This window comes from Neomonachus schauinslandi, chromosome 12, assembly GCF_002201575.2.
Source record: "Neomonachus schauinslandi chromosome 12, ASM220157v2, whole genome shotgun sequence".
Lineage (NCBI taxonomy): Eukaryota > Metazoa > Chordata > Mammalia > Carnivora > Phocidae > Neomonachus > Neomonachus schauinslandi.
The window spans coordinates 70,536,471-70,563,359 of record NC_058414.1 but is presented as its reverse complement, the minus strand read 5'-3'; the positions used below and the strand labels follow the sequence as shown (position 1 = coordinate 70,563,359).

Genomic DNA, 26,889 nt, shown 5'->3' with positions numbered 1-26,889 from the left:
TAAAACATTTTATTGTATGGGTGTCACATTTTTTATCCAGTTTCCTGTGGGTGGATATTTGGATAATTTCTAGAGTTTTTAAAATAATCAATTGTTATGAACATATATCTATATTTATCTTTGTATACTTACAGTGATAGGGTAAATTTCTAGCTGGAAACTTTCAGGGTCAAAGCATATGTATGTTTAAAATTTTTTTTATAGGTATTTACATGATTGTCATTCCAGAGTGGATTTTACATTAACACAAAAAATGTGGTGGTCTAAACAGGCTGCTCACACTTTAAAACTCACATCAAACTCCAAGATGTCATGGTATTAACTTCTGTTTTGTGGGCATAAAAATGGCAGTTTGCCAAAGATGAACACTTTATTCTACTTAAATATTTCACTCCTGGGCCAGGCCTACCATTGCCCATTTATATTTTCAAGGCAATAACATATTACTTGCGTATATTTTTCCATAGATTAATTAAAAGAAACTTACAAATGTTTAAAATAACAGATTTGATTAATTATTTGTTCTAGGCCTTGGCGCAGTCCATTTCTTCCACCTGGAAAATCCACCTCACTCCAGCCCTGCATGTCTATATCCTACCTACCCTTCACGGTTTATTTCAAATGATACCTTCTTCATCTAAATCATGTTTCCTCAGGACTCCCAGTGCCTCTATTTAACCCTTTTATAGTTCACATTTTACATTGAAGGTCCCTGTTAAATAGTAGCTATCATTACTATTAGGCACTGGATTCTTCCCCACTCTATAAATGCTCTTCTTTTCTCCTGTCTGCCCTTGTCTGCTACAATGGATTGATTTAGCTCAAAACTACATGTTAGTATTGGATACTACTTTTATTTTCTTTAAAATAAGGCGTCCATGTTTTTATTTTTAAGATCAACTGGTTAAAACAATTTTTTAAATTCTAAATAGAGTTTCAGATTTTTCAACACAGCAAAAAATGATTTAAATTGTCTTTTTGGAACTCAGCTCATAAACACATGCAAATTTAAAAACAGTTAAATCTGAAACATACTGGTGAGAGTAACATGGATGCTATCATATTAAAGGCCTTTGGAGGCAAGCTAGCATAGTTTACACGCCATTGGACCTATTTATAGAGCTGACTCCTCTCTGCAATGTCAACTGTAACATAATACTTATTTTAAGCCTCAGTATCTCAAATATCAGCCTCTACTAGTTGTACAGTCCTCCCTTATTTGATATCAGAGAGCCCAATGGAGCCTTCTGAAGAACCTAGTCAGATTAGCAAAGATAACTTTTTAGAAGTTCCTAATTTATCTGATTCTCTTTCTGAAGATGAGGAAGTTAAAGCTACTTTCAAACCTGGCTTCTCGCCTCAACCTAGTAGACGAGGTTCTGATTCTTTTGAAGATATGTACCTGGACACTCCATCTTCAGGTGCAAGAAGAGTTTCATTCGCTGACACCTTTGGATTCAATCTTGTGTCTGTCAAAGAATTTGATTGCTGGGATTTACCAAGTGTTTCCACCGGTTTTGACTTAAGGAAGGACATTTTTCACACAGAAGAATATGTTTTATCTCCACTATTTGATTTGCCTTCTTCAAAAGAAGATCTTATGCAGCAACTTCAAGTACAGAAAGCAATCCTGGAGTCAACTGAGTATCCTCCTGGGTCTACAAGTATGAAGGGCATTATTCGAGTTTTGAATATTTCTTTTGAGAAGTTAGTATATGTGAGAATGTCCTTGGATGACTGGCAGACACATTATGACATTTTAGCAGAATATGTCCCAAATTCATGTGATGGTGAAACTGACCAGTTCTCCTTTAAGATTTTATTGGTTCCCCCTTATCAAAAAGATGGCAGTAAAGTTGAGTTTTGTATACGTTATGAAACTTCTGTTGGTACATTTTGGTCAAATAATAATGGCACAAATTATATACTGATTTGTCAAAAGAAAGAACAAGAGCCGAAGCCTGTAAAACCACGGGAAGAAGTTCCTAATAGACAAATAAAAGGCTGTTTAAAGGTAAAATCAAGGTGAGGATCTATCTTACATTCTTTACTCTTCATAATCTTAAAGTCTTTTTATGTCATTCTTTATTTCTTGTGTTGTACGAAGTAGCCATTCTGTTTAAAAATATACCGTTCATCATATATAAAACAATGGTGCTAGGCTTTAACAAGGTCAGTGCTATTCAAATAATAGCACCATGTTATCGCTCCTCCAAATGCAAGGAAAAGTATGGGTATAATTTAGTAGGTGGGGGAGGAGGGGAGCACAATGTGCATATTGCTTGCCTAATGACTTACGAATTGTTAAGTTCAAACCATGGAATCTGGATTCTTAACATGTAACACTTCATTTTGACATTTATAGTATGTTTATTTTCAGTGGGTTTTAAATGTCTATGCAATACTTCAAAACATTTCTGATTAACATAAAACTGTGCTTCAAAATGCTCTTAGTACTCAGATATTCATAGGCTTCCCCCAAAATTTCTTAATGATTGAGTCATATAGGGCTGTTTGGAGTACATGTTAAGGTAAATCATAAGAGCTATGACTTTAGTGACAAACCAAGAGAAAGACAAAAGTATACGAGTTATGTATAAATTACACACAAAATTTTATAGTTACAACCAAATATAATATTATAGAACACAAAGAAGTATAAGTTAGTAAAAGCAAATGGAGAATTTAAAAAAAATGACCCAAATAGAAATAAGTATGTACAGCTTCACAGATTAGAGATTTGGGATATGATTCCTCATTAGTAACCCTGCTCTCCTGTTAATATAAAAAAAAAAAGAAAGAAAGAAAACTGCATTCAGCTCTCTCTATTGTAGAGTTGGCTAATTTCCATGACACCGGGTTAGCAGATAAAACATCCAGGAGGAGATAGATCACTTCTGCTCCTCAAAGTGTCTTAGTGGAAAAGTCCACATTGCTCCACAAGTCACAGGCAAATGTTGGACTGTCCTCTGGGTGGTCCATCCTAACTGTTACTAGACCTAAGATTCTAGCAACTGCACCAGAAATACTGTAATATGATGAAGAGTGAACTGTATTAGGAATCAAGACACTGAGATTCTAAGTGGAATTTAATAAAAACATAAGGAACGACATTGGAAAAATTTTAGCCTCTTTATGCTTTAATGCCTTGATCTATTATATGACAGTAAATAGTAACTACTAAGTGTGTTAGTCTCATGCATTAATGAACTAAATATAACATAGGTGGAAGCAATTCAATCATATAAAATATTTCTATTTTCATTATCCTTTAAAGTCATTTGAAAGATTGGCTTACTCAACTTTGTGAATTTTGCCAACTTTCTTAGTCCAAATAAAACTTTCTCAGATTTTAACTGATGCTATTAAGAGAATAATATAAACATAATCTCTACATGTGCTAAAATAGTAACTTAGATGTTTATGAAATTACTCAGGAACATGTTAGCTATATAGACAAAATAAACTCAATACTATTTAACAAACTGATTCATATACACAAACGTACACATTAAATACTTTACAAAAGAGATCATCAGTGAATATCTATTAAATGTGCTGCAACTTGTTCTCTTTGTTAGAGAGAAGCAAAATTTAGAAAAGTCATAGCCTTATTGTCAAAGAGCTAATAGAAGAAGTAGTGTTTAACTCAGAGGATTTTTCTGAAGTTAAAGATGCAGCTTTAAAATTACAAGCAATACATACTGAACTGGTAAAAATAGGGGATTCCTTTGATAGGCCAAAGTTGACTTGATTCCAAGAACAAAAATGGGCACTGATAGGCCTAATCTTCTACCCCACTCATGACATTATTGGAACTTCTCCTACTCTAAGATATGTATAACTATATATATCCATACACACATATGTATTCAGAACAGTAATCATTGGATTCAGAGCGGACACTGTTCAAGTTTTAATATTGCTTTGGGGAAAAACCTGAGAAGAACTAAACCACAAAATGGTCTAAAGGCCTGTAAAGTTTCCTAATGAGTTATAAAAATGGAAAAGATCTCTCTCCTTCAAAACCACAAATACATTTTCTGCACTTCTATAACTTAAAAATGACCAACATAATTCAAACCACATTTTGAAAAAAGCATTTGCCTCTGGAGGAGGCCTTTTGTGCAGAGTTTCAGTCCAACGTGAATTTTTATATCTGATTTATATACCACTCAAAATGGAGTGTATAAAGGAAATCCTGACAGATTCTTAGAACAGCATGTGCCGTAATAGAATATTTATACAGCTTTTCCATGATATAATTTATATGCAATGGGGTTTCAAATATTCCTAAAACTCACACAAGAGAGCATTATCAAATTTCTAAATGAATATTGCAGTTGGATTTCATTGTGAAGAATTTAGTTAGGGAAAAATAGCATACCTTATTAGTGTTATTTTACAAAATGTGTATTTGGCTAAAATAAAAGTGAACTAATACTGATTTGATCAAAAAGTGATAGCTTCTAAAACATCCTTCTCCCTCCAAAGAGTTACATAATTTAAATGGGTCTTTTTTGAATGTTTCCACACTTCCTCCATAGCTTAATTTGGAGGTCACTTCTCCCAACAGATAAATACAGAAGAGAAATTTATGTGGATTTTTGCTTCATACATGCAAGTAATTAACAATAGTGGGTTATATAACTCAGAGTTAAAGTGAAAATAAGCTGTCCTAATGTAGACAGTAACTTCTAACTTGAATTCCTCTTAATACCAAAGTTAATTTGCTATTAGTGTCCTGGAGATTGTATCTTCTGAAAGCATCAATAATCCCTTCTAATAAGTACAGAACCAACTGTGGGAATACACTTAGTGAGGTAGGATTTCTGTTGTGTCAATCACCCTAGACACTATGCTTTTTCTATGGAGATTTTTTTCAGGTCAGAATTTGTAAATCTCTACATTTTCTTTGATGTTTGTTAATCCATCCACTTCGACAGAAAGAAATATCTAGAGTGAGAGGAAAGCAGAGTTTGTTACTTGTAGACATGTGACTGAGAGTGACCCAGAGGTATTTAATTGCACCAAAAGGCCCACATCAGGAGATACTTGGTAAGTGTCACCACACACATGGCACAGTTGTATGTGCTAGCAAACAAACTAAGCAGATTGCTGATCCTCATCCCATGGACTTTATTTCAAAATAAATGACCAAAAGAAATAAATGACACAGATATAAATTACCTTAAATGTACATGGATAAATAAGCTAAAAATAGCATTCAGAAGCAGTTAAAATTATGGGCTTCCGAGTTAAACATATCTGGCTTTGAGTCCAAGCTCCACCATGCTAGCAGGTGACTTTGGGCAAGTTAAGCTTGGTTTCCTCATCTGTTTTGGGAATAACAATAGTACTATCTTAAAGGGTTGGCTGAGATTTCTGTGAAATAATACATATAAATTTTTGGCACAGTATCTGGAACATAGTAAATTATCAGTAAATGTTAATCAGTGTAAAAAGACAGGGCTAACTTTAGCTTTAGATGGATCTCAAAAACCCTGGAAAGGCTCATCCTGCCCCAAAATCTCCTTCCTCTTTCCTTCCAAGGTTCCTAAGTTTTCAGCTTTGGAGAGCCACTTCTTGGTCTCTTACAGGACTTTAATCATTAAGCAAAACTAATTATATTCTAACTTTTCCCGAGATGTGTGTCACCTTATATCTGAAACATCTTAAAACTGGTTATCTTAATGACTATTAAATATTCCACATTTACTAGATGATAAAATGGAGGACCAGATGGGAAGGGGTAAAAAAAGGCATGAAGTTTGGCATTGAACAGACTTGTATATTAATCCCAGTAAAATATATACTTATAGCTCTGTGACTGTGGACATACTACTTTACTTCGCAGCACCTCAGTTTATTCATCTGTAAAATAGGGGTAATGATGCTTGACATTGTGATAATTCAATTAACGTAAAATTAGATGTTCTTAAAGCTTTAAGTGCAGTGCTGGGCACATATAAAGTAGTCATCAAAAGCCAACTATAATTGCCATCATCATTATCAAACCTTGTTCAGCTAATTAATTTCTGATTCTTGGACTTGCATTATTTCTCCAGATATCATAGTCTACCTTGTTCAGGTTCCAAAACTCATTCAACAAGTGTTTATTAAGGACCTGAGTGTTGTTAGGCACCAGTATCCATGAGAAACATGGCTAAGAAACATGACCCTGCGAAGATGAGGAGAGGTCCCAAAGAAAAAGTCCTCACAGGGACTGAGAACAGAGAAAGCGACAAAGAATATCAACCCCAATTCTTTGGGTACACAATGGAAGCCATGCTTAAAAAATAAAATAAGAACCATTTACATTATGTTTCAGGTTTTCTAAAATATGTGATCTATAACTGATCTTGTGCATGGGCTAAGGGAGTGAACTTTTTTTCCCTCACCAGCTGCTAAATGTATGTTCCCAACCGTTGGGTACACAGACTGACTTCATCTGGTTTTGTATTTTATTAAGTGAAACCAATTTATTATTTTAAGTAAAGAAATGGCGTGATATAGGTGTTGGATGGTATTTATAACTTGGCCAGGTGAATGCAAATAAATTCCTGAAAGACTTCAATGCCAAAGGAAAAAATTGATCAGTCTTCAATTTTTGTGCATGAGAAATAGAATCAGGCACATTCAAGAAGGGAAAAGAAAGAAAGACTTTCTAAAGCATGATTTTAAGATTACAGAGTTTACCTTTCAGGGTGGTATAAAATCATTAAAATGAGGCCAAGAAAAGCACTGGAAAATGGAGCAGAAGATATGGTAATGTTGCATGTTCCAGTCAGAGGCATTGGATCGTGAGACTTCCTTAATTTACACTTACAGTATAATCTGGGATCCTGGAAATAGTCCAAAGAGGTGTAAATAGCCCCATGAGGCCTTTAGGACTTAATGTATTCCATAACTAACTTGTTGTGAGTCCGTACTAATTGTGGAAGCCAGGTCTGCTTAAGGGGGGGAGCTCTGGCAAGGCCATATGGAAACATAAAACACAGCTGCACAGGACCCGTCAAGAGGACCGTTTGGAAGCTGCCATCTGGTTGACAGCAAGGAGCCAAGTAGCTTAGTTCCTTGGAGATCTACCAGGGCTTTGTGGCTTCCTGGTTTTCTGTAAATCCATCCCCCTAGAAGCCCAGACTCCCTGGTGTAGTTTTGTCACCTTTTCTAAGAGAAGGGAAACAAGAGGGTCTCATCATTCTCAAGCTCTAGCTGAAGGGAATCACTATGGATGCCATTTCTTAACATGGATCCTCTGGATCTCCACAAACTTGAACTTCACACCCGAAGCCCATCTGCAAGGCTGTAAAAATTATTATTATTGTTTTTAGATTTTATTTATTTATTGGACAAAGACACAGAGAGCACAAGCAGGGAGAGCAGCAGAGGGAGAGGGAGAAGCAGACTTCTGCAGAGCAGGGAGCCCGATGCAGGGCTCGATCCCAGGACCCTGGGACCACGACCTGAGCCAAAGGCAGACGCTTAATGACTGAGCCACCCAGGCGCCCCAAGCCTATAAAAATTCTTATAGGGCCCAAGCACTCTGAGCCAGTAAAACTCTAGGCAAGAAAAAAAAAAAAGATTATGAATTGGGACACTTAGTTTTTCAACTTTTTCCAATTTTGCTGATTGTGACTCTTGTCCCTGTTCTAAGTTTTTAGATCAAAACCCCAACAGGAATAATGAGAAATGACTTCAGGAGCAGACCCCTGAGGTGGGCCTGACTGCTTAGTGACCTGATAGACTTAAAAGATCTTCTAAGCTCTGACACTTCACTTTGAAACCATGCCTGAAATTTTTATATACGTGTGTGCGTGTGTGTGCACGTGTGTGTGTGCGCGTGTGCGTGTGTGTGTGTGTTCAGCAGAAAAGGTGGATTCCATAAACAATGAAGCATAATGGAAACAGCATACCCTTTAAAGTGGGGCAGATTTGGGCTTTCAGTCTAATTACTAATTGTGTACACTTGGATAAATTATATTTTGTACCCTTTTTACAAAGGCCAAAATAGGGTTAATAATTTCTACTTGGCAGAGGTGCTATGAGAACTACATTAGCTAACATATATAAGGATCTGTCCCAGTTGATGACCCTCCATAGATACTCAAAATGACATTGGTGATAAATATCGCTTTTAAAACTTCTATATGGCTAGTCCTACGCTCAAGATTAAGGGAGGAATGCTTTATTTCCTTATTATCATTTCTGCTGCCAGGACCCAGGCTAATACAAAAGTTTCAAAATTAGTTGTATTATAGATTCAATAAGCTTTGGGGCACTAACCAGAGAAACTAGTATTTATACCATTGCTGCTAGGGGAAAATGATTCCCAAATTCCAGCAATTTCTGGGTTACAAAAAAATTTGGAACATTGCCTGTTCATAAGTTGAACACTACTTTTTTAAAAAAAATAAACTACAACATGTTTCTTCTTGAAATAGTTCTTAAAATAGTTCTTTTGGACTAAATAAATAAGATAGCTGCACACAACTTCACCTATCATCACTTTATACCTAGAAGGTGAAGTTGAATTTTACATAACTCTTTCCTCTAAGAAAATATATTATACACCATTGCATTTTGCTCATTCCTTTATTTTTTTAAATTTTTTAAAGAAGATTTTATTTATTTATTTGACAGAGACACAGCGAGAGAGGGAACACGAGCAGGGGGAGTGGGAGAGGGAGAAGCAGGCTTCCTGCTGAGCAAGGAGCCCGATATGGGGCTCAATCCCAGGACCCTGGGATCATGACCTGAGCAGACGCTTAACGACTGAGCCATGCAGGTGCCCCCATTCCTTTATTTTAAAGCGTTCTCTGTACCCCACCACTATATAAAAAAAGAAAAAGCTCCTCAAAACACATGTCTCGAATCTTTTCAGGTTTTTATTCTGCGTCTCTAATAGTTTTACTTGGGTAAACGGCATGGTAGTGTTATTATCTATTATATAAGTGATAACTGGTTTTGAAGGCTTAATTATATCATCCTGCTATTTAAAGATTTTATGACAAAATAGAAATCCCTAAATTGGACTGTTATACAGCATTGTTTGGTGATAGAGATCAGTTGTACATTACACAAAGCTGTCTTAGGTAATTTTACTACTCCTTCCCCCTCAAGTGAGGGGGTCTGAAATGGTCTGTCTGTGCTGCACTTAAACGCTATTCGAGTCACAAAGAGACATGAAATGCTAACATTGTAAGACCATGACTATCCTATGTGTGGCTCTGGATTTGAATTTTACTCACCCCTTTACTTACCAAAAGACAAAATATCCCCCAAATTTATATTTGTAAAGCATGCCAAATAGTAGATTCTTTTCTTAATTATGTGAAACAGATTTTATAGCCCATTTAACACTGATGGTATTCTGATTTGTTTTACAGATTTAAGCCATGATACAAATCAAGTAGACTCTAACTCTAAGAAAAACCCCAAGCTTATTCTCATTCTTAAAAATTACTGTGGATGTCTTCACACAATTACAAATCACATAGACTTGTGCAGGTAAATGTCAGCTTCATAAGCCATATAATGAAAGGAAGCTGGGAAAAATACATTTTACTAGTATCTCCTTTTGAGGATAAATACTTACAGATAATTTTATAATGTATTGTTATAACTTAAATCTTCTGGGTATTTGCCAATAGAAAAAATTACACAGATTTTAAAAATCACATTCAGATGCAGTAAAAAAAAAATGTAATTTTCACAAATATTCTAATAGGTGTATAAGACTATTGAGTTCGGGGCGCCTGGGCGGCTCAGTCATTAAGCGTCTGCCTTCGGCTCAGGTCGTGATTCCAGGTCCTGGGATCGAGCCCCGCATCGGGCTCCCTGCTCCGCGGGAAGTCTGCTTCTCCCTCTCCCACTCCCCCTGCTTGTGTTCCCTCTCTCGCTATGTCTCTCTCTGTCAAATAAATAAATAAAATCTTTAAAAAAAAAAAAAGACTATTGAGTTTGGTGTAAATAAAGTTCAATCATTGTTTCCAGTGTTAATACGACACTTGATTTCTGAATCATTTTCAATAAATCATATATTGTAGAAAAGACCATTTAATTCTATTTTTTGCTTTGAGGCAGATTTATTCTAAAAACTACCCAGGCCAAATGGTTATATATTCTCTCCTGAATCATCTTCTGGAAAGATTGTGTTCTTCAGTAATGTATTCTATCAGGAATTCTAGGTCTTTTATATAGCCATTCATATTGTTCTATGTCTTTAATCTTGTCATTTGTTTACTCTGATTCTCAGTTGAATTAAATGTTGGCGTCCCTACCCCTACAAAGTTAAGCAGAATCGTATTGTTTCTGTGATTGTTTCCTATTTTTCAGGTCAACTAACCTAATAACTTTAGATTTTTGCCCTGAGGTCCTAACTAGTAAACTAATAAACTAGTTTGTCATATTTTAATGCAAAATTCAGAGAAGAAAAAACTCATCCCAACTAGATTCTCTGACGGGGGAATGACATGACTATTACAAGGACTGTGCACTACGGGCACTAACATTCCAGGGGCTGCAGGGAATAACAGCAAGCTAGCTAAAGAGCTCTCCCAGGGCGCCTGGGTGGCTCAGCTGGTTGGGCGACTGCCTTCGGCTCAGGTCATGATCCTGGAGTCCCTGGATCGAGTCCCGCATCGGGCTCCCTGCTCGGCGGGGAGTCTGCTTCTCCCTCTGACCCTCCCCCCTCTCATGCTCTCTCTATCTCATTCTCTCTCTCAAATAAATAAATAAAATCTTTAAAAAAAAAAAAGGAGGGGCACCTGGGTGGCTCAGTTGGTTAAGCCACTGCCTTCGGCTCAGGTCATGATCCTGGAGTCCCGGGATCGAGTCCCGCATCGGGCTCCCTGCTCAGCAGGGAGCCTGCTTCTCCCTCTGACCCTCCCCCCTCTCACGTGCTCTCTCTCTCTCTCTCATTCTGTCTCAAATAAATAAATAAAATCTTTAGGGCGCCTGGGTGGCTCAGTTGGTTGGGCGACTGCCTTCAGCTCAGGTCATGATCCTGGAGTCCCTGGATCAAGTCCCGCATCGGGCTCCCTGCTCGGCGGGGAGTCTGCTTCTCCCTCTGACCCTCCCCCCTCTCATGTGCTCTCTGTCTCTCTCATTCTCTCTGTCTCAGATAAATTAAAAAAAAAAAAATCTTTAAAGAGCTCTCCCAGTCCTGCCATCATTAGCTTTGAGTTCTGAGTACTGGAGGGATTGTTGTTATTACTGTACTTCCTATGGGTGCCAGGGGAGAGAATTCAAAATATTTCAGAAGATTACTCGGTTTAGTTCTCAATTCTACCTAAAACGATGGCTGTTAGAATTTTTGAAACGCTCTTAGACAAATAATGAATAATTTCGAATAGCTATGTACTCTATTTTCTAGATATCTAATTTTTTAATAAAATTTCACTCAAGAATGTAACTGTATGAGACACTGAAAAATTTCAAATAGGTTTGCAAAAATCAAATGTAATATAGACCAACTGAAACTTAAATTGGTTCTAAGTGTATCGTTTTGTAGAAAGGTTAATACAATAGCGACAAGCAGAATTCACCCAAATAGATGTTAAATTTCTTGAACGTGTGTGTGTGTGTGTGTGTGTACAGTTTTAACTAAAAGCTATTTGTTCTAATCAAGGAATATGTGCAGAGAACTGGGACAGCCAATCCAGTTCATAATTTATTTAGTAAATTGAACATAGGGAGCAGTTAAGCAATACTGCCCATCTATATTTGAATTATTCTTAATGCATTGCCTTTTTGTGTGGAAAAACTACACACACACATCCGTATATATGAGCTTTTTAGTTAAACCTTATCTTGTTTGTGTGTATGTGTGTTATACATATAATAAAGGCATTCTTCAGATAGTTCATATGTTTTCTAATATTTTCTATTGTCTGTATTAGTAATAGCTCATTTAAAGCTAACTTTGGCAAACCAAGTTAAGTTTTTAGACAATGCTAGTTATAGGGACATTCAAGACATTTGTTTACAAATCTCATTAAATTCATGTAGTTCAACAGGACTCCTAGTCCTATTCCTGATTTAACCATATTATGGGATTGCTTTTGCCCTTATATTGCTTTGTTATTCTTCCTTTAAATTAAAATAATTCTGGCAATATTTTTTTCATGGAGTAGTTATTTCAAGGGTATAAAATAAAACAGCTTTCCTTAAATGAAAGGGTTGCTGTTTGCTGTATTTGCATCTGATGTAATTTATCTATAGGCAAAGAAATTAACATTTAACAAAAGACGTCCTGTTTTTCAGATATTTGTATGTCTGGAAGGAAGAGGACTTCCATCATATGGCCCTCTGTATCTGTTAAGTCAAAATGTTTATAAAGGTGCCATTTATAATAATGGCCTTTCCCTGCACTTAAAAAAACCTATGTGTGTGTCATCTTCCTAACTGGACTGCAAGTTCCTTGAGGCCAGGAATGATGTATTTATCTAAACATTATTCCCCACTGTAACTAATAAAAGGATTTGCATAGAAAAAGCTCTTAAAATTAATAATAAAGGCAACTGGTTTTCTCATTGATAACCCCGAGGCCTAGTAAAATCCAAAAGCACCTTCTGAATAATTGAAGAATGAATTATACTTGTTACAGTTTTAATGATGAGTATTTTCATTGTTTTCACAGTCTTTAAAAATCAGATGCCTTCTGAACATCTCCATCTGGATATCCAGGTGGCAAATTAATTCCCTTAATGTCTCACACCAAAGTTACATATTTCCTCATATCCTAACTCTTCTTCCTTTATTCTATGTTTTGTTTAAAATCATAGTCATCATCCCTGCGATGTAAATAAAAAACTTCAAAATAATAACTGATTTCTCTTTTGCTGGTTCTTATTAATTCTATACCCATATTATATTCTATGGCTATGAGGTAATGATTGTTCATTGGATCAAAAATAAAAATTACTTTAAAAATTAAAAATAGGATAAAATATAGAAAGACTATATTTATAGATCATAAAAACAACAGATAAAAAGGAAATTTGTCCCTGCAATAACCACGTATTTGTTACCTAAATCAACTTAAAATTAAATATAGAAATGAACACATTAACCATTATACAGTCTTATAGACAATCTAAATTTAGATGGTTACTTTCAGTTATTAAGGTATCAATAAGAGATCAAATTGAGAAATAAATTAACATGCCTACTATGGGATACTCTCATTATTGTCTTTCCTTCTATCCTAAGTCTTCTAAAGAGCTGATTCATGGAGTCATCATAATATTACTTTGAAGTAATGTCAAATAATCTTAACATCTCAAATAAAATAAATACTCACGGGTTAGCCTTTGGCTTTCTTCATACCACACTCCAGACCAGTGGGACCAGAACCAGAAAAATCTAACAGGCTGAATAATGAAAGACCAAAGGCAGATATTGTGTGTCTACTGATCAGAACACAGTCATTCATTCTTCCTTCTTGCCAGGGCCAGGATCACGGCCAATATTTGTAGTAGTGCTCATATGATGTTCCCTGATTCTGACACCTGTGGATTCTCGGCCCACCTTCTGTCCTATCTGCTTTTCTTTACCTTAATGTCTTCCCTTGACTGGGCCTTTTGCCTCTACCAGATTCCTCCTGTGTACCTAAACCTAAACTTTATTAAGTCATACAGTACTGTCACCTCTGTCTTGGGATTGCATGCCTGGTCTTCCCCTACAGGAAACCAAAAAACAAAAGTATTTAAGAGGAGTAATGCAATGTGTCTACATGTTTAACCTTAAAACTTAACAAAAAGGAAGTGTGATGGATCTGCTACACTCTACTGAATAGCATGTACAATTTTTTTGGATATAATTTTATATTTAAAGAAGAGTTGCAGGAAGAATATGAAGACTTCCCATATTCTTATATACATGTGTTTTAAAACTATATAGCAGAGGGGTCCAGTTGCATTGATTCTTATAGGCAAGAGCTTTAACTTTTGAAAACTTTAAGTAATGGTAACTTTCTAGTTCACAGGTAATTACTGATTTTGCAGAATATAAAATACATTTAAAGTATCTTGTGAAAATGTTAAACTCAAACTGAAGTAGTACCGTCATCAGACATTACAATGTCTGTATTGTAATTGACAATTATTGACAACTTTAATTCTATGATATTTACTACTTTAATAAGTTACCTTGTTCTTTTTTTAGAAATTTCTAATTATATGTCTACAATTCAATTTTCAAAAAAATTTTAAACTTTAAAAATTATATTATTTTTCTTTTTATGGCAGTAAGAATTGGGAAACCAACATGTTTTAGGAAATTAGCATAAATAATTATATTTTTATTATTGGCAAAAATAATATGCTCCCCTATACTGATATAGGAATTAGTTCTTACATTACCACCCTCAACTAACATCTCATAGTTTTCATTAAGAGTTTTACTATAATTTTCCTAATATCCTATAGAACTTTATTATGTAAAAGCTAAGGTCACAACCCAAGTAAAAAAAAGGTAGGTAATGCATAGCATTTGTAAATTTTTTTTTTAATTTTTATTTTTTTTTACTTTCTATGAAGTTTTTAAATGAAGTTGGCTGGAAATTAAAGTTTTACCATTTAAATTTATTGTTTTCCAATTAACTTTCAATATACAAGTGGAGATGGGTTCCACTGAAATGTTATTTGTGAGACTGAATTAAACATTTTCTGGGTAAGGCTTAGCTGTTGAGAAATTGGGGGGTTATTTTTTTTTAGTACAATAAAATATACTTGTCTGTGATGAATTGTAACCTCTAAGGAAATTAATTTTTTAGAAATCCTTTTCAAAATTATGTTGGCATGATTATAAAGGTCAATTGTGTGTGTGTGTGTGTGTGTGTGTATTCTCCAATTCCTAGGGAATTCCTTGACCACTTATGGTATGAAATTCCTTTCATTCGTCTAATTTTGTATCTAAGGATCTGTAACATTAATTAGAACTTGGCTACAAAACTAGGCAGGACTTTCATGTCATGTATGGACTATACCTTATTGACAACTTTAATTCTATGATATTTACTACTTTAATAAGTTACCTTGTTCTTTTTTTAGAAATTTCTAATTATATAAGCTTAAGGAATACGTGTTTTAAATCTATCATCATTTCTTAAGTGATACAAAGTTATTTCCCATTAGATCACCTTTGTACATTGTAGTAAGCAACACCAGCCCCATTTGACATAAGAAGAGATTTAGGCATGGGCGCCTGGGTGGCTCAGTCGGTTAAGCGACTGCCTTCGGCTCAGGTCATGATCCTGGAGTCCCTGGATCGAGTCCCGCATCGGGCTCCCTGCTCAGCGGGGAGTCTGCTTCTCCCTCTGACCCTCCTCCCTCTCGTGCTCTCTGTCTCTCATTCTCTCTCTCGCAAATAAATAAATAAAATCTTTAAAAAAAAAGAAGAGATTTAGGCAAAGGGATTTATTTGATCAAATCCAGAAAATATTTAATAGAAGAAACTGGGTTTGTGATTTAAATTCTTTAATCTCCTATGGCTCTGAACCACAATGCCTCGATAAGACACTTATTCATAAAGAAATAATAGAGTTCTTATTTTACGTAGAACACTCCTAGGTAGCTTCTATCTTCAAGCATGAATTTGGTTAAGGAATAATATTTATATACATGAAAAGTTAGCTATCAACGTAATGTGTGCCAAATGGAATAACACATACTCAGAGGAAATCACAGGAGATACAGAGCAATAGGCATTCAAGAAAGGACTATTATGCAGGCTGCCCTCATTAGGAAGAGCATCAGAGAGGAACTGAACTTGACCTTGAAATGGTAAAACTTGGGTAAGTGGAGAAGAAGCAGGGGAGCATTACAGAGAGTAAAAAATATGTGTGGAAATGGCAGTGCAAAGGACAACTTGGGGATTTTGTTAGTCAATTAGATTGCCTAGAATGGATGGAATTGTGGAAGTCAAACTTGAAAAATAAAGTTGGTGACGGGTATTAAGGAGGACACGTATTGCTGGAGCACTTGGTGTTATACGGAAACAATGACTCATGGAACACTACATCAAAAACTAATGATGTACTGTATGGTGACTAACATAACATAATAAAAAAAATAAAACAATTAAAAAAAGCTGGAAAAGAACTGTACACTCTTGCTAGGCTGAAAATTTGACCTTTAGTCTCCCTGTTCAAGGATAGAGTAGTATTTTATATTAATTCAGAAAGTATTCAGAGTAAATTAATGAAAAGTATGAACTAGGTTGCTAACTATAAGAAACGAGATTGATGTAATTGTAAGTGTTGAGCATAATTTCCCCAATGTTTCTCTCCTAACATGCTTTCCACTAATCGTGTTTTATGAAAGATTCTTTATTGCCTTGAAAAACTGCTTATGGTACTTAGGAATACCATCATACTTCTGCTTGTGTTTGGGAGTCTCATGTTTAAAAACCTTTTCTATGTTTTTAACCGTTTTTTACTTACTGTCTCTTTCTGTATTTGGAATGGTTAAATACAGGTTTTATCCTTTTCTTATTACCAATATTAGTTATTTAATTTTGCTAGAGGTCATCTTTAATATAAAAAGCAGATATGTATGATGGCATGCATTTTTAGGTATTCCTATACCTATTTCATGGGTGACTCATCTTACTGCTCTAGTCGTGCTCAGGGAAAATTTCTTTTTGTAATTAGTTTATCCAAATTCTTCCTTTAAAATCTAAGGTTTATGTTTTAACTTAGTGAGAAAGATTAGTCCAGGCATCTCAATGTTTTTCCTTGTGGATGGGTATATGGAAATTACACTAGTATGGTTCCTTCTAATACCAGTGACCTCAAGATTGAGAGAGTATGTGTCTTGGTTGACTTGAAAGAAAAAAATCATCAAGATACCAGTAGCAAAGTTCTTACTGTGTCCTTTAGCTTGTGCACTGATAGAGAATAAACAAACAAAAACCACAAGTGACTGGAGAAAAGAATAAAGGGTCTTCATGCATTCAACCACAGTTATTGAGCACATACTATGTGCCAGGTACTGTTCTAAACGCTGGGGATACATTAGTGAAAAAATGACGATCTCTTTCCTTGGTTAGATGAAATTCTAATGGAAGGGAAAACTAATAAGTAGTTAACATAAAAAATAAGTAAGTTATGTTAAAAAATGGTAAATGCAATTGAGAGTACAAAATGCAATACCACAGAAGAAGGAGGAGTAAAGATTGCACATCACTGAGAAAATGACAGCTGATCAGAGACGTGAAGAGAGTCAGTCATGAAGAAATCTGGGGGAACAGGGTTCCATGATGAACAAAGCCACAAGGGCAATACTTGAAGCAATTTCAAGTGATGGACCTTTCCCCTCTGTTTGCATTAGGTGCTCATGCTCCTTATGCCTCCTATAGATTCTTGGGCATACCAGTCACTACCTAGCCACAGGGTCTCATGCAGGAAAGGCACAGAAACAGTTTCTCTTTGACACCAGACCTCTTTAGGATCCCTTTCTCCTTTCTCTGGCTGCTCTCTGGCTTCCCAGAGTCTCATTCCTATCTTTCTAGGTCCATCTTTTCCACTGGTGCACCGTGTTGGAGCTGAGCTACAGTTAATCAAAGAAGGAATTCAACATTTGAGTTATTGGAGTTAAAAAGTACTAAATAATTTTATCTATCATTATTTTTATTTTCCATTATTGTGATTATCCTGACTATAGATTTCTGCAATCTGCAATCTGCAGAATAAGCAAGAGTAGGAACATTATATAGGTATCCTGATCATAGTATTATACATATGGAATAAGCTTATGTAAATTGAGACATGTAAAAAGAAATTTTTTTCATAAAATCAACACTATATACATATTAATGAAGCAAACTGTTGTAAAATGCTGATCCTCAAAGATAGGAAGTGCAATCTTGCAAGTGCCCTCACTTACACACCAAATCAGGAAAAAAGAAGACCAGAATATATGTGGTTGTGGTATTTTTATATGAAACATTCTCTTATACATGATAAACTCCAAACACATTAAAATACCAGCATTATCCACAAACTTATGTTTAAACTATTATATTGCAAGTTCTACCTTTTTCAATAACTGTCATCTCATTTCTATTATTTTTACCTCAAGACTCTAATTGTTTCTTTTATAGGATCTAACCTACTAGTGTCCTTGGCAATACACTTTATGGTGTTTGCATTTGCAATAATTATTTGGACAATTTGCCACATAGTACAACCGGAAAACGTTTTACTAGTTCAGGTCTAAAGTCTTACAAAAACTAGCAGTTTTATAATGAGCAATGTAGCTGTGAAAGTAGAAACGATGAATGTCTTTTACCCTAAACAGCATGTAGGTTTCTTTTCAGTTAAAAAAAAAAAAGTAAATTTAAATGCACTGAAGTATGGGTGGGTAATCTCCATGATAAATGAAAATTGTTTTATAGACTTAACAGTAGCAAAAGTACAATTTGTATAAAATTTAGGGCGCCTGGGTGGCTCAGATGGTTAAGCATCTGCCTTCGGCTCAGGTCATGATCCCAGGGTGCTGGGATGGAGTCCCGCATCGGGCTCTCTGCTCCTTGGGAGCCTGCTTCTCCCTCTGCCTCTCTCTCTCTCTCTGTCTCTCATGAATAAATAAATAAAATCTTAAAAAAATAAAATTAAAAAATAAATAAATAAATAAATAAAATTTACATTAATGCTAGCCCATTTGATTATGTATACCTTCTTCTCTCCCCACCCCATGGAAACTCTTAATAGCAGAGTATTTTTACTGGAGGACTTAATTTCACACTGACCATACCTTTGTAGAGTAGAAGCCAGTGTGGAATAGTAGCGTAAACCGGTGTTTTTCAAGCTTGGCTGCACACAGGGAAGGGAAAAATAAGAGACCCATACACAGGCCCCACTGCAAAGACTAACTGAACTGGTCTGGGGCAGGGCTCAGGCATAGGTATTGTTTAAAAATCTCCCCAGGTGATTCTGATGTGCCCCAGGATTGGGAATAACCAGTGTAAACAAAAGATCTAAACACAGGTGTTCTGAATTACAATTATTAAAAAAAATTGGAAATCATTTAGTCTCAATACGTACCAAAAGAGTAATACTATTTAAACAAAAAGAAAATCAGTCAATCTAAATGAAATAATGCTTTTGCAGGTATGGTGAGAGGGTTAAGCAAGAGCAGGAACACTAAGGATCAAGTTAATTGCCATTTAGGATGAAGTCAACTTTTAAGAGTTTTCTTTTAAAACAGTTTTCCTTCTTGAAAAAAAATGTATATTTTAGGATTCAGAAAATCACGCTTTTAAATATGATCTGCAATCAGATTGCAGGATCTGACCTCCTTCCAGTCTGACGTCTCTTTACAAGCCCACATATGTGCCAGATGCTACTGCCTTCATTGAGTTTGGGATAGTGTTCCTAGTATTTTTTTCTGTAGGGCCCCATGCTTCCCCATTCGTGAATGGTACAGTTGTGATTTTTAAACTGCTGGTTTGTATTTATCTTTCTTTAGACTGTAAACTTTATGAAGGCAGAGCTTGTTTAATCTTGGCTTGTGCTCATGGTTTAACTTCTAGTATAATGCCTAGCAAATATTAAATATTTGTTGAATGAATACACACTGAGTTTTGTCTAACATTATTCTGAATTAGCATGATGTCCAATAGAAGGACTGGGTCCTTTAAGCCCACCTGATAAAAGTATTCTTCAGAGTGTTGACTGCAGAGTCTGCTGTTGCCTTAAGACTGTGGCAGAGATCTTCATCTTTGGCAATGTAGCTGAGTCTCAGCAGAATTTGGCTCTTATCCCAGACTCCTTCTGCAACCCCGTCTGTGGCCCAACGTCTTCAGTCAAAAGACTCCTTGCCTTTTGGTTCATATCTGGCTCTCAACTAGTCCTTCCCAAGTACCGTATTGCTCTTGTACTGATCTCCAACCATAGTTTTATCTTACTGAGCCCTTCTCATTTCATCTACTTAGGATTTCCTGGTAATAAACTTTGCTCTATTTAATCAGGGATCTAAAGGCCTTCAACTGGGAGAGTCATCTTGGCACTGATGAGCTCCTCCCTGCTTATTCTATCTCTTCTAGCTGTAGGCTCCAGAGAAAATAGCATGTTTGTACCGTGAGCTTCCTAAATCAGTTGGACTTCTTTCCTTGAATTTACGTGTTCATTTGCAGCATTTCTGAATCTGCTTACATCTACTTCAGTCTAGAACCTGGGTAGGACCAATAACTGTTGAATGTTTTCTAGCATTTAGTATTGAAATTAACATTAGAAGAATGTGAAGTATAATTAGCTGCTTGTGATAATTATATTAATAAAGATTATTTATGTTAAAAATATTGTCTCCTATTTAAAGAGATTCAATCAAACAAAGTCTATGTAGGGGGCACCTGGGTGGCTCAGTCTGTTAAGCATCTGACTTCAGTGCAGGTCATGATCGCGGGGTCCTGGGATCAAGCCCCATGTAGGGCTCCCTGCTCAGCAGGGAGTCCACTTGTCCTTCTCCCTCTGCCCCTCCCCCTGTTGTGCTCACTCTTTCTCTCAAATAAATAAATGAAGTCTTAAAAAAAAAAGACAACCCACATAGTGGAGAAAATGATATATCCAGTAAGTGACTTATATCTAGAAGAACTCAATTTTAAAATAAGCTAAGCCGGTGCCTGGGTGGCTCAGTTGGTTAAGTGACTACCTTGGGCTCAGGTCATGATCCTGGAGTCCCAGGATCGAGTCCCGCATCGGGCTCCCTGCTCAGCAGGGAGTCTGCTTCTCCCCCTGACCCTCCCCCCTTTCATGTGCTCTCTCTCTCTCTCATTCTCTCTCTCAAATAAATAAATAAAATCTTAAAAAAATAAAAATAAAATAAGCTAAGCATCTGAATATTCTCTAAAGAAGCTATTTTAATGACCTATAAGCACATAAAACAATATTCAACATCATTAGGAATGCAAAAACCACAATAAGGTATCACTTCACACCCACTAGAATTATTATGATCAATAAGAGGTAATAAATGTTGGTGAGGACTTGAAATTAAAACCTTCATGCACTAGTGGTGGGATTATAAAATGGTGCAGCCACTTTATAGGAAAATAGTATGACAGTTTCTTAATATGTGAAATATGGAATGACCATAGCCCAGCAATTTCACATCTAGGTTTCTACCCAAGGGAAATGAAAACATATGCCCACACAAATGTAAATGTTTATAGAAGTACTATCCACAAGTACCAAAAGGTGGAAAAATCCAAATGCCCAACAACTGGTGAATGAATAAACAAAGTGTGTTATATCTATATAATGGAATACTATTAAGCAATAAAAAGAAAGTACTGATACATGCTACAACATCGATGAGCCTCAAAACATTATGCTCTGTGAAAGAAGCCAGACATGAAAGGACACATATTGCATAATTCCACTTGTATAAAATGTCCAAATTAGGCAAATATATAGAGACAGGAAGATTAGTGTCTCTAAGGCTGGGGTTGAGAAATGAAGAGTGATTCCAAAGGACATGAGGTTTCTTTTTGGGATACTGGAAATGTTTTAAGGTTAGTTTTTGGTGATGGCTGCACGATTCTGAAAATATACTAAATATGCTAAAAATTATTATATTGTACACTTAAAGTGGGTGAATTTTATGGCATATATAATTCGATAAAGCTGTTAGCTTTAAAAAATGTTACTGATTTTGTATGGAGATATGAAATTTATGATAAATAGTCTTCTGTAGACCTACTGCAGAGTTGAGGGCTAATGGAAATTAGAAATAGAGTCTGTTTCTCCTGAAGTTTAGCAGAGAAGGTATTGTGTTTTAGACAAGGTTAGAATAGTAGAGTGGCAAGAAAATGAATATAGGTAGTATATAAAGTCCCACATGAAAGGGTATATTAAAACATAGTTTCTATACATGAAATCTGGATAAGTTTCAAAGGATGCCTGAGTACCTCTCCATGAATGCTGTAGCTAATTCTGTTGTAGGAATAAAGAATATGTTTGATTCCCTCATTATGGTATGTTAATTTATAGATGGAACAACTTTCACTCAGTAACATTTTTCTTATTGTTTCAATAGGAAATGTGGATATTAACTTTTTCTTTGTGCAGAGTGCAAAATGCCAACATAATAATAACAGCTAATACTTATTGATTGCTTGCTGTATGCCAGACATTGAGTGGTTTAAATCCATTTCTTCATTTAATGTATTACATTGGTATGAATACTTACTCTTCCTACTTGGTTTAATTAAACTTTTTTTTCTTGTGTCTTCTTTCTTGGGCTTTTCTCAGCTCTCTTTTTCTCTTTCCCTTCCCACCTTCAGTATAAATGATAGTATTAATGTTTCAGAGTCTCATTTCTTAAAAACAACCACTTTGTTCACATTGCCCTGACTTTAGCCAAAAACCAATTTGACATTGGAGAAATATATCAAATCAGATTTTATGCTGAATTTTTACTGATTTATTCAAAATGTTCAAGGGGTTTGTATATGTGGACCTGCAATAAATCCCAGAAAGGTGGGCTGAAGGGGAGGAGGTCTTTGAATGTGAAGTGGTAGATTCCATAGGAGTACGGCATCTTTTGTGAAGGGATCTGCAACAGAGGATGGAAAAAAGAAAACAGTTCACAAAAGGTGTGGGTAAAGGGTGGCAAAGAAGATATGTAATGCAAAATGAGGACATTTGTGAGGGATGCCTCAATGCATTGCATTAATAATTTGCATATTAAGAAGTCATGAGTCTTCGCGTTAATGAATCCCTAACTAGTCTCTGACACAATAGACTGAACCGTCCCTGGAGGAGTCATTATGGCCTATCATGTCAATGAGCCGCATATTAATGATTCTCTTACATGCTCATCAACAGGTAGCCTAATAGGCTCCCATTGAGTTCTTTTTCATTTGCTTTTTAAATGTATCCTCTTTTCCCTTCCTTTTGTAACACTATTGTGAAGAATTGACAAAAAGGTGCATTAAGATGATTTTAATGTGTGACGTAAGTTCACAAAAGCATTAAATTCAGAAATAATGCTTTAAGTCTTACTCCTCTGCCTAGAAAACTTCTCAAATGCAGTTAAACACAAATCCAGTTGGATAATAGGGTTCTTATTTGGATTTTAACATAAACCATCCAACCCAATTTACCATATTTCTCTTTTCCCTGATATATCAATTCATGCTGTGATTAGCGTAAGTAGAATAGCTAGTTTGGAAATATGTTTGTGAAACTGAATTGCTTGAACATGGAAATGAATTAGAACAGATTTCATATCATAAACACTCATTAAAACCAAAGCAGTAGCTGATAGTATAAAAAATTAAAAATAAAGAGGAAATAGCAGACATATATTAATTTCATAGCAATAAAGAAATGAGCTAAGAAATTACTTTATAACTTTTAAATTTAACAATTCAAGGTAGTCGCAGGAAGGCACAATTTTAACTTTTCTAACTTGCTTTGGCAAGTTGGTCCCAATTACTCTATTTAAGATATCTGGTGCTTTTTTACAAACATAAAATCTATGATCTCCTATAAAAAAATACTGAAGAATTGTTCTTCCAGTATTTCTACTGAATTACACACCATCTCGCCTGATTTACTTTCCAGATGAAGGAAAGAGTATTGACACATGCTTGAGATCCTTTGTCAGGAGACAGGAATGGGTAGAACTGGGGGAAAAAGTTGGAGAAGTTTCTTAGCACTTTGTTCCCCATAAAAAAAAAAATAACAAATGAACAACCACTTGTAAACATTGCTATTTTGAGAAAATTGAGGGCAAAGATGCTCAGATGAGCAGCTACAGGTTGGTACTCTGACCTCATACCTGTCACCCTCCATTTGGCAACAATTCCTTCTGAGAGGTGCCACTTCTTGAATGATTTGATTTCAAAGTCTGGAAGTCTCATGCTCCTTTGTGTTGACTCTGCCTCCTAACCCTTCCAAACATACACTGGATATATCAATTTACATTTTAAATTATTTTTTCTTAAAACAGTTTCAAAACAATAAGTAACACAAATGCTAAAGAGCTTGTATGTCAAAGCTCAGTATTTAACAAACCAAATAGCTTAGCAATACTCACACATAGATTCCACAAAGAAAGCGTGTTTAATCAGAGTTTCTGTAATTTCAGTTAGCTGGCTCAGTAGTCATGACTCTGCGATAGTGACTTTTTACACAACCACAGATAAATCAACATCGTTATGAAAAAAAAGAATGCCTGCAACTTAGTATCCTTAGGGAAAAAATACACACGACAATACTCTGATAATTTTTGGAAGACGGAGATGGTATAAAACTCTTAGTCGCTTTGCAGGGGAACTCTGGAGAATAAGGATGTCCGACTTTGGAAGTAGCAGGACTCTCAGCTGAACAATCACTCGTTTCTTGTCACCCACCTACTCCATGGGTGACAATTACTTCCTTTAAGAACTCAAGTAAAATAAGGCCTTTGGGCCAATAAGTTTAAGAACTTTTTCTGATATCCCTCTGATGTGTATTCTTTAGTTTTTCCAGTACTCATTGCTTAAAAACAATCACATTTTTCTCTCAATGGAATATAACTGGCAGGTTGTGGCGGAGTCATTCCTTGAGCCAGGTTTACCTATAAGTCTTCTTTACTTAAAATTCATGGATTCTGCTTATAATTCTATCTCCTCCCAAAGCAACCTACAATTTTTGGTTCACACATGGACCTCCAAGAGGCTACTTAATTCTTCACTAGATGCTCACAATGTAGTACCTCTTGAGAAAATACACATTGCCACAAAATGCACATGTTGCCCAGATTCAATCACAGAACTAAATCTAAACAGTCTTTTTTTTTTTGTCCTGATTCCTGTGAGGTGAGGTGAGCAGAAAAAATAGCACCCAGCACTTTGACATGGCAAGGCAGATTTGAATGGGCAATCCTTAGTAGGCAACCAAGTTATGAAATGAAGAAACTTTGGAAAAGAAACTTACCAAAGGATTCTTCAACAAAGGTATGTTTTTCAGTTATTGAAATTTCCTGTATTGAGAAGGCATAGTACAATTGTTTTCAGTACGTTCTCAAGATCAAGCACCGAGGCAATGGGCAATGCTCTAATTGAGAAATAGAAATAGAAAAGATTTTTAAGAATGTAGTAAATCAGCTTTATGGAAAACAGGAAAATGACTCAATAAAACCATCTGGTCCCTAATGTCGTGGCATGTGCTTAGTTTCTTGAATGCTTGAGCTGTTCACTAGAGTTTACTCAAGGGTCTTGTGGTTTGCCATGGTTTATGATTACATTTTATAAGTAATAAATGAGCCTATATGATAGGTATTATCCAATACATTTGTTTATCCAACCAGTTGTGATATATGTAATGTTCTGTTATTTGAAAAGTTTTACATGGACATAAGTAAAATGATGTGGAAGTAAATGATTCTGTAATCTTTACTACAAATAATATAAGATTAGCTCACAAACTGTGCAGGTAGGATTTCTATCAATTTGAACTGATAATGCTGACCATAAGATTTTTACCAAGAGTTTATTTTTGACTGTGTTGAAATTTTGAGTTAGCAGCTATTTCTACTGATTCTGCTAGCATTTTTATTTTTTTAATAGTTTAAGAAATTTCCAAATAAAACATTTCAAAATTATATTCATAAATACTCCTATTAGTTATATAAATATAGAACTCTAAAACTGGAAGGCATGTTATTTAATAGCAAAACTGAGAAGAGCAAGTTCATTCCAATTTGAGCAATAAAAGGGTTGATGGGTAGTGGCTGCCTGGCTGTGTGGAGAAGATTCATTGAGTTGAATCTGGTCTCAGCAAGGAAATCCCTTGATCTGTTATCAGTCCTTGCCATGGGTGCTAGAGAGAGAGGCCAGCATGAGGGTATTGTATTTGATATCCCTAATCTAATCCAGAGCCTTTACTTCGAAGATAAGGAATGTGATGCCCACAAAAACCATATTCCTTACCATATTAGTTATTAGTCTCCAGATTCAGGATTGAAGGGAATATAAAGCCATTTAAAAATGTTGATGTTTTCTCTTTGAGATTATTTCTTGCTTCTTTCAATCCCTGTTAATAATGCAGAGCTGTCTTCATTTTATTGTCCTTTCTTTATCATCAAGGAACTGAATATAATTTGTCTTTTCAATCTAAATTCCTTCTGCATCATGCCTTTAAATCTTTTTTCCTTAGATACTTCCGCTCACAATTAGAAATTTATCTCTTTAATTCTCTGTCTTTTGATCAAATATTTCACTGCTGTTTTCGGTTTTACTCCGGATCAAGAGAAGACTACTGGTATTGTAACACCAAAGGGACAGATATTAAGCTCTAGTAGTTAATGTATTTTCAACATTACCTCTCGTTAAGTACAAGCTTTTGCTTTCCCCCATCCGCCAATTCAGAAGTGGCTAAAAAAAAAGTCAGAATACTAGAAAGTGAATTTTTAGGAAAATATCACCATAAGATTATGAAAATAAATAGTATACAATATGTAATTATTATCCCAGGAAAGCCTTTTCAGTATTTCTAGGAGTAGCCATTTGTCAGTGTCAATGCCAATGTTGATGCACTCTTTTTAAGTGTCTTAAAAAAAAATCTCAAAGAGGTGCCTATTTTTTCTAATTTAAAAGCTCTCCATTTATTTTCCTTTCTTTCTTTAAGGGAGGAGGATAGAGGAAACAAAATGAGACCAAAGAGGACAGGCTGAACTGCTTGAGGAGTTCAACATTTATGCATTTTTTAGCTGTTTCTCTGAGTGAAAGGTGGTGCCCAAGAATTCCAAGTATGGTGCTCTCTGAGCAATGCCGAGCATCTTGCAGCAGTGTTAGGGAGACACAAATACAAGTCATGACCACTTTGGAAATGATCCTTTTTTATGACAACTTTTTTATTGCTCTTGGAACAGAGTTACACTTTTGCTGCCTGCA

The 26,889-nt window shown here is 35.6% G+C and overlaps 1 protein-coding gene across 1 annotated transcript in view; it reads left to right on the top strand.

Annotated features, from left to right (window-relative positions):
* Positions 1 to 1,237: 1,237 nt before the first annotated feature.
* PPP1R3A (protein phosphatase 1 regulatory subunit 3A) overlaps positions 1,238 to 26,889 on the top strand; it is a 45,901-nt gene continuing 20,249 nt past the window's right edge. The window contains exon 1 of the mRNA XM_021699406.1: positions 1,238 to 2,025. Within this exon, the coding sequence (XP_021555081.1) occupies positions 1,238 to 2,025 (788 nt within the window). The remainder of the gene's footprint in view (positions 2,026 to 26,889) is intronic.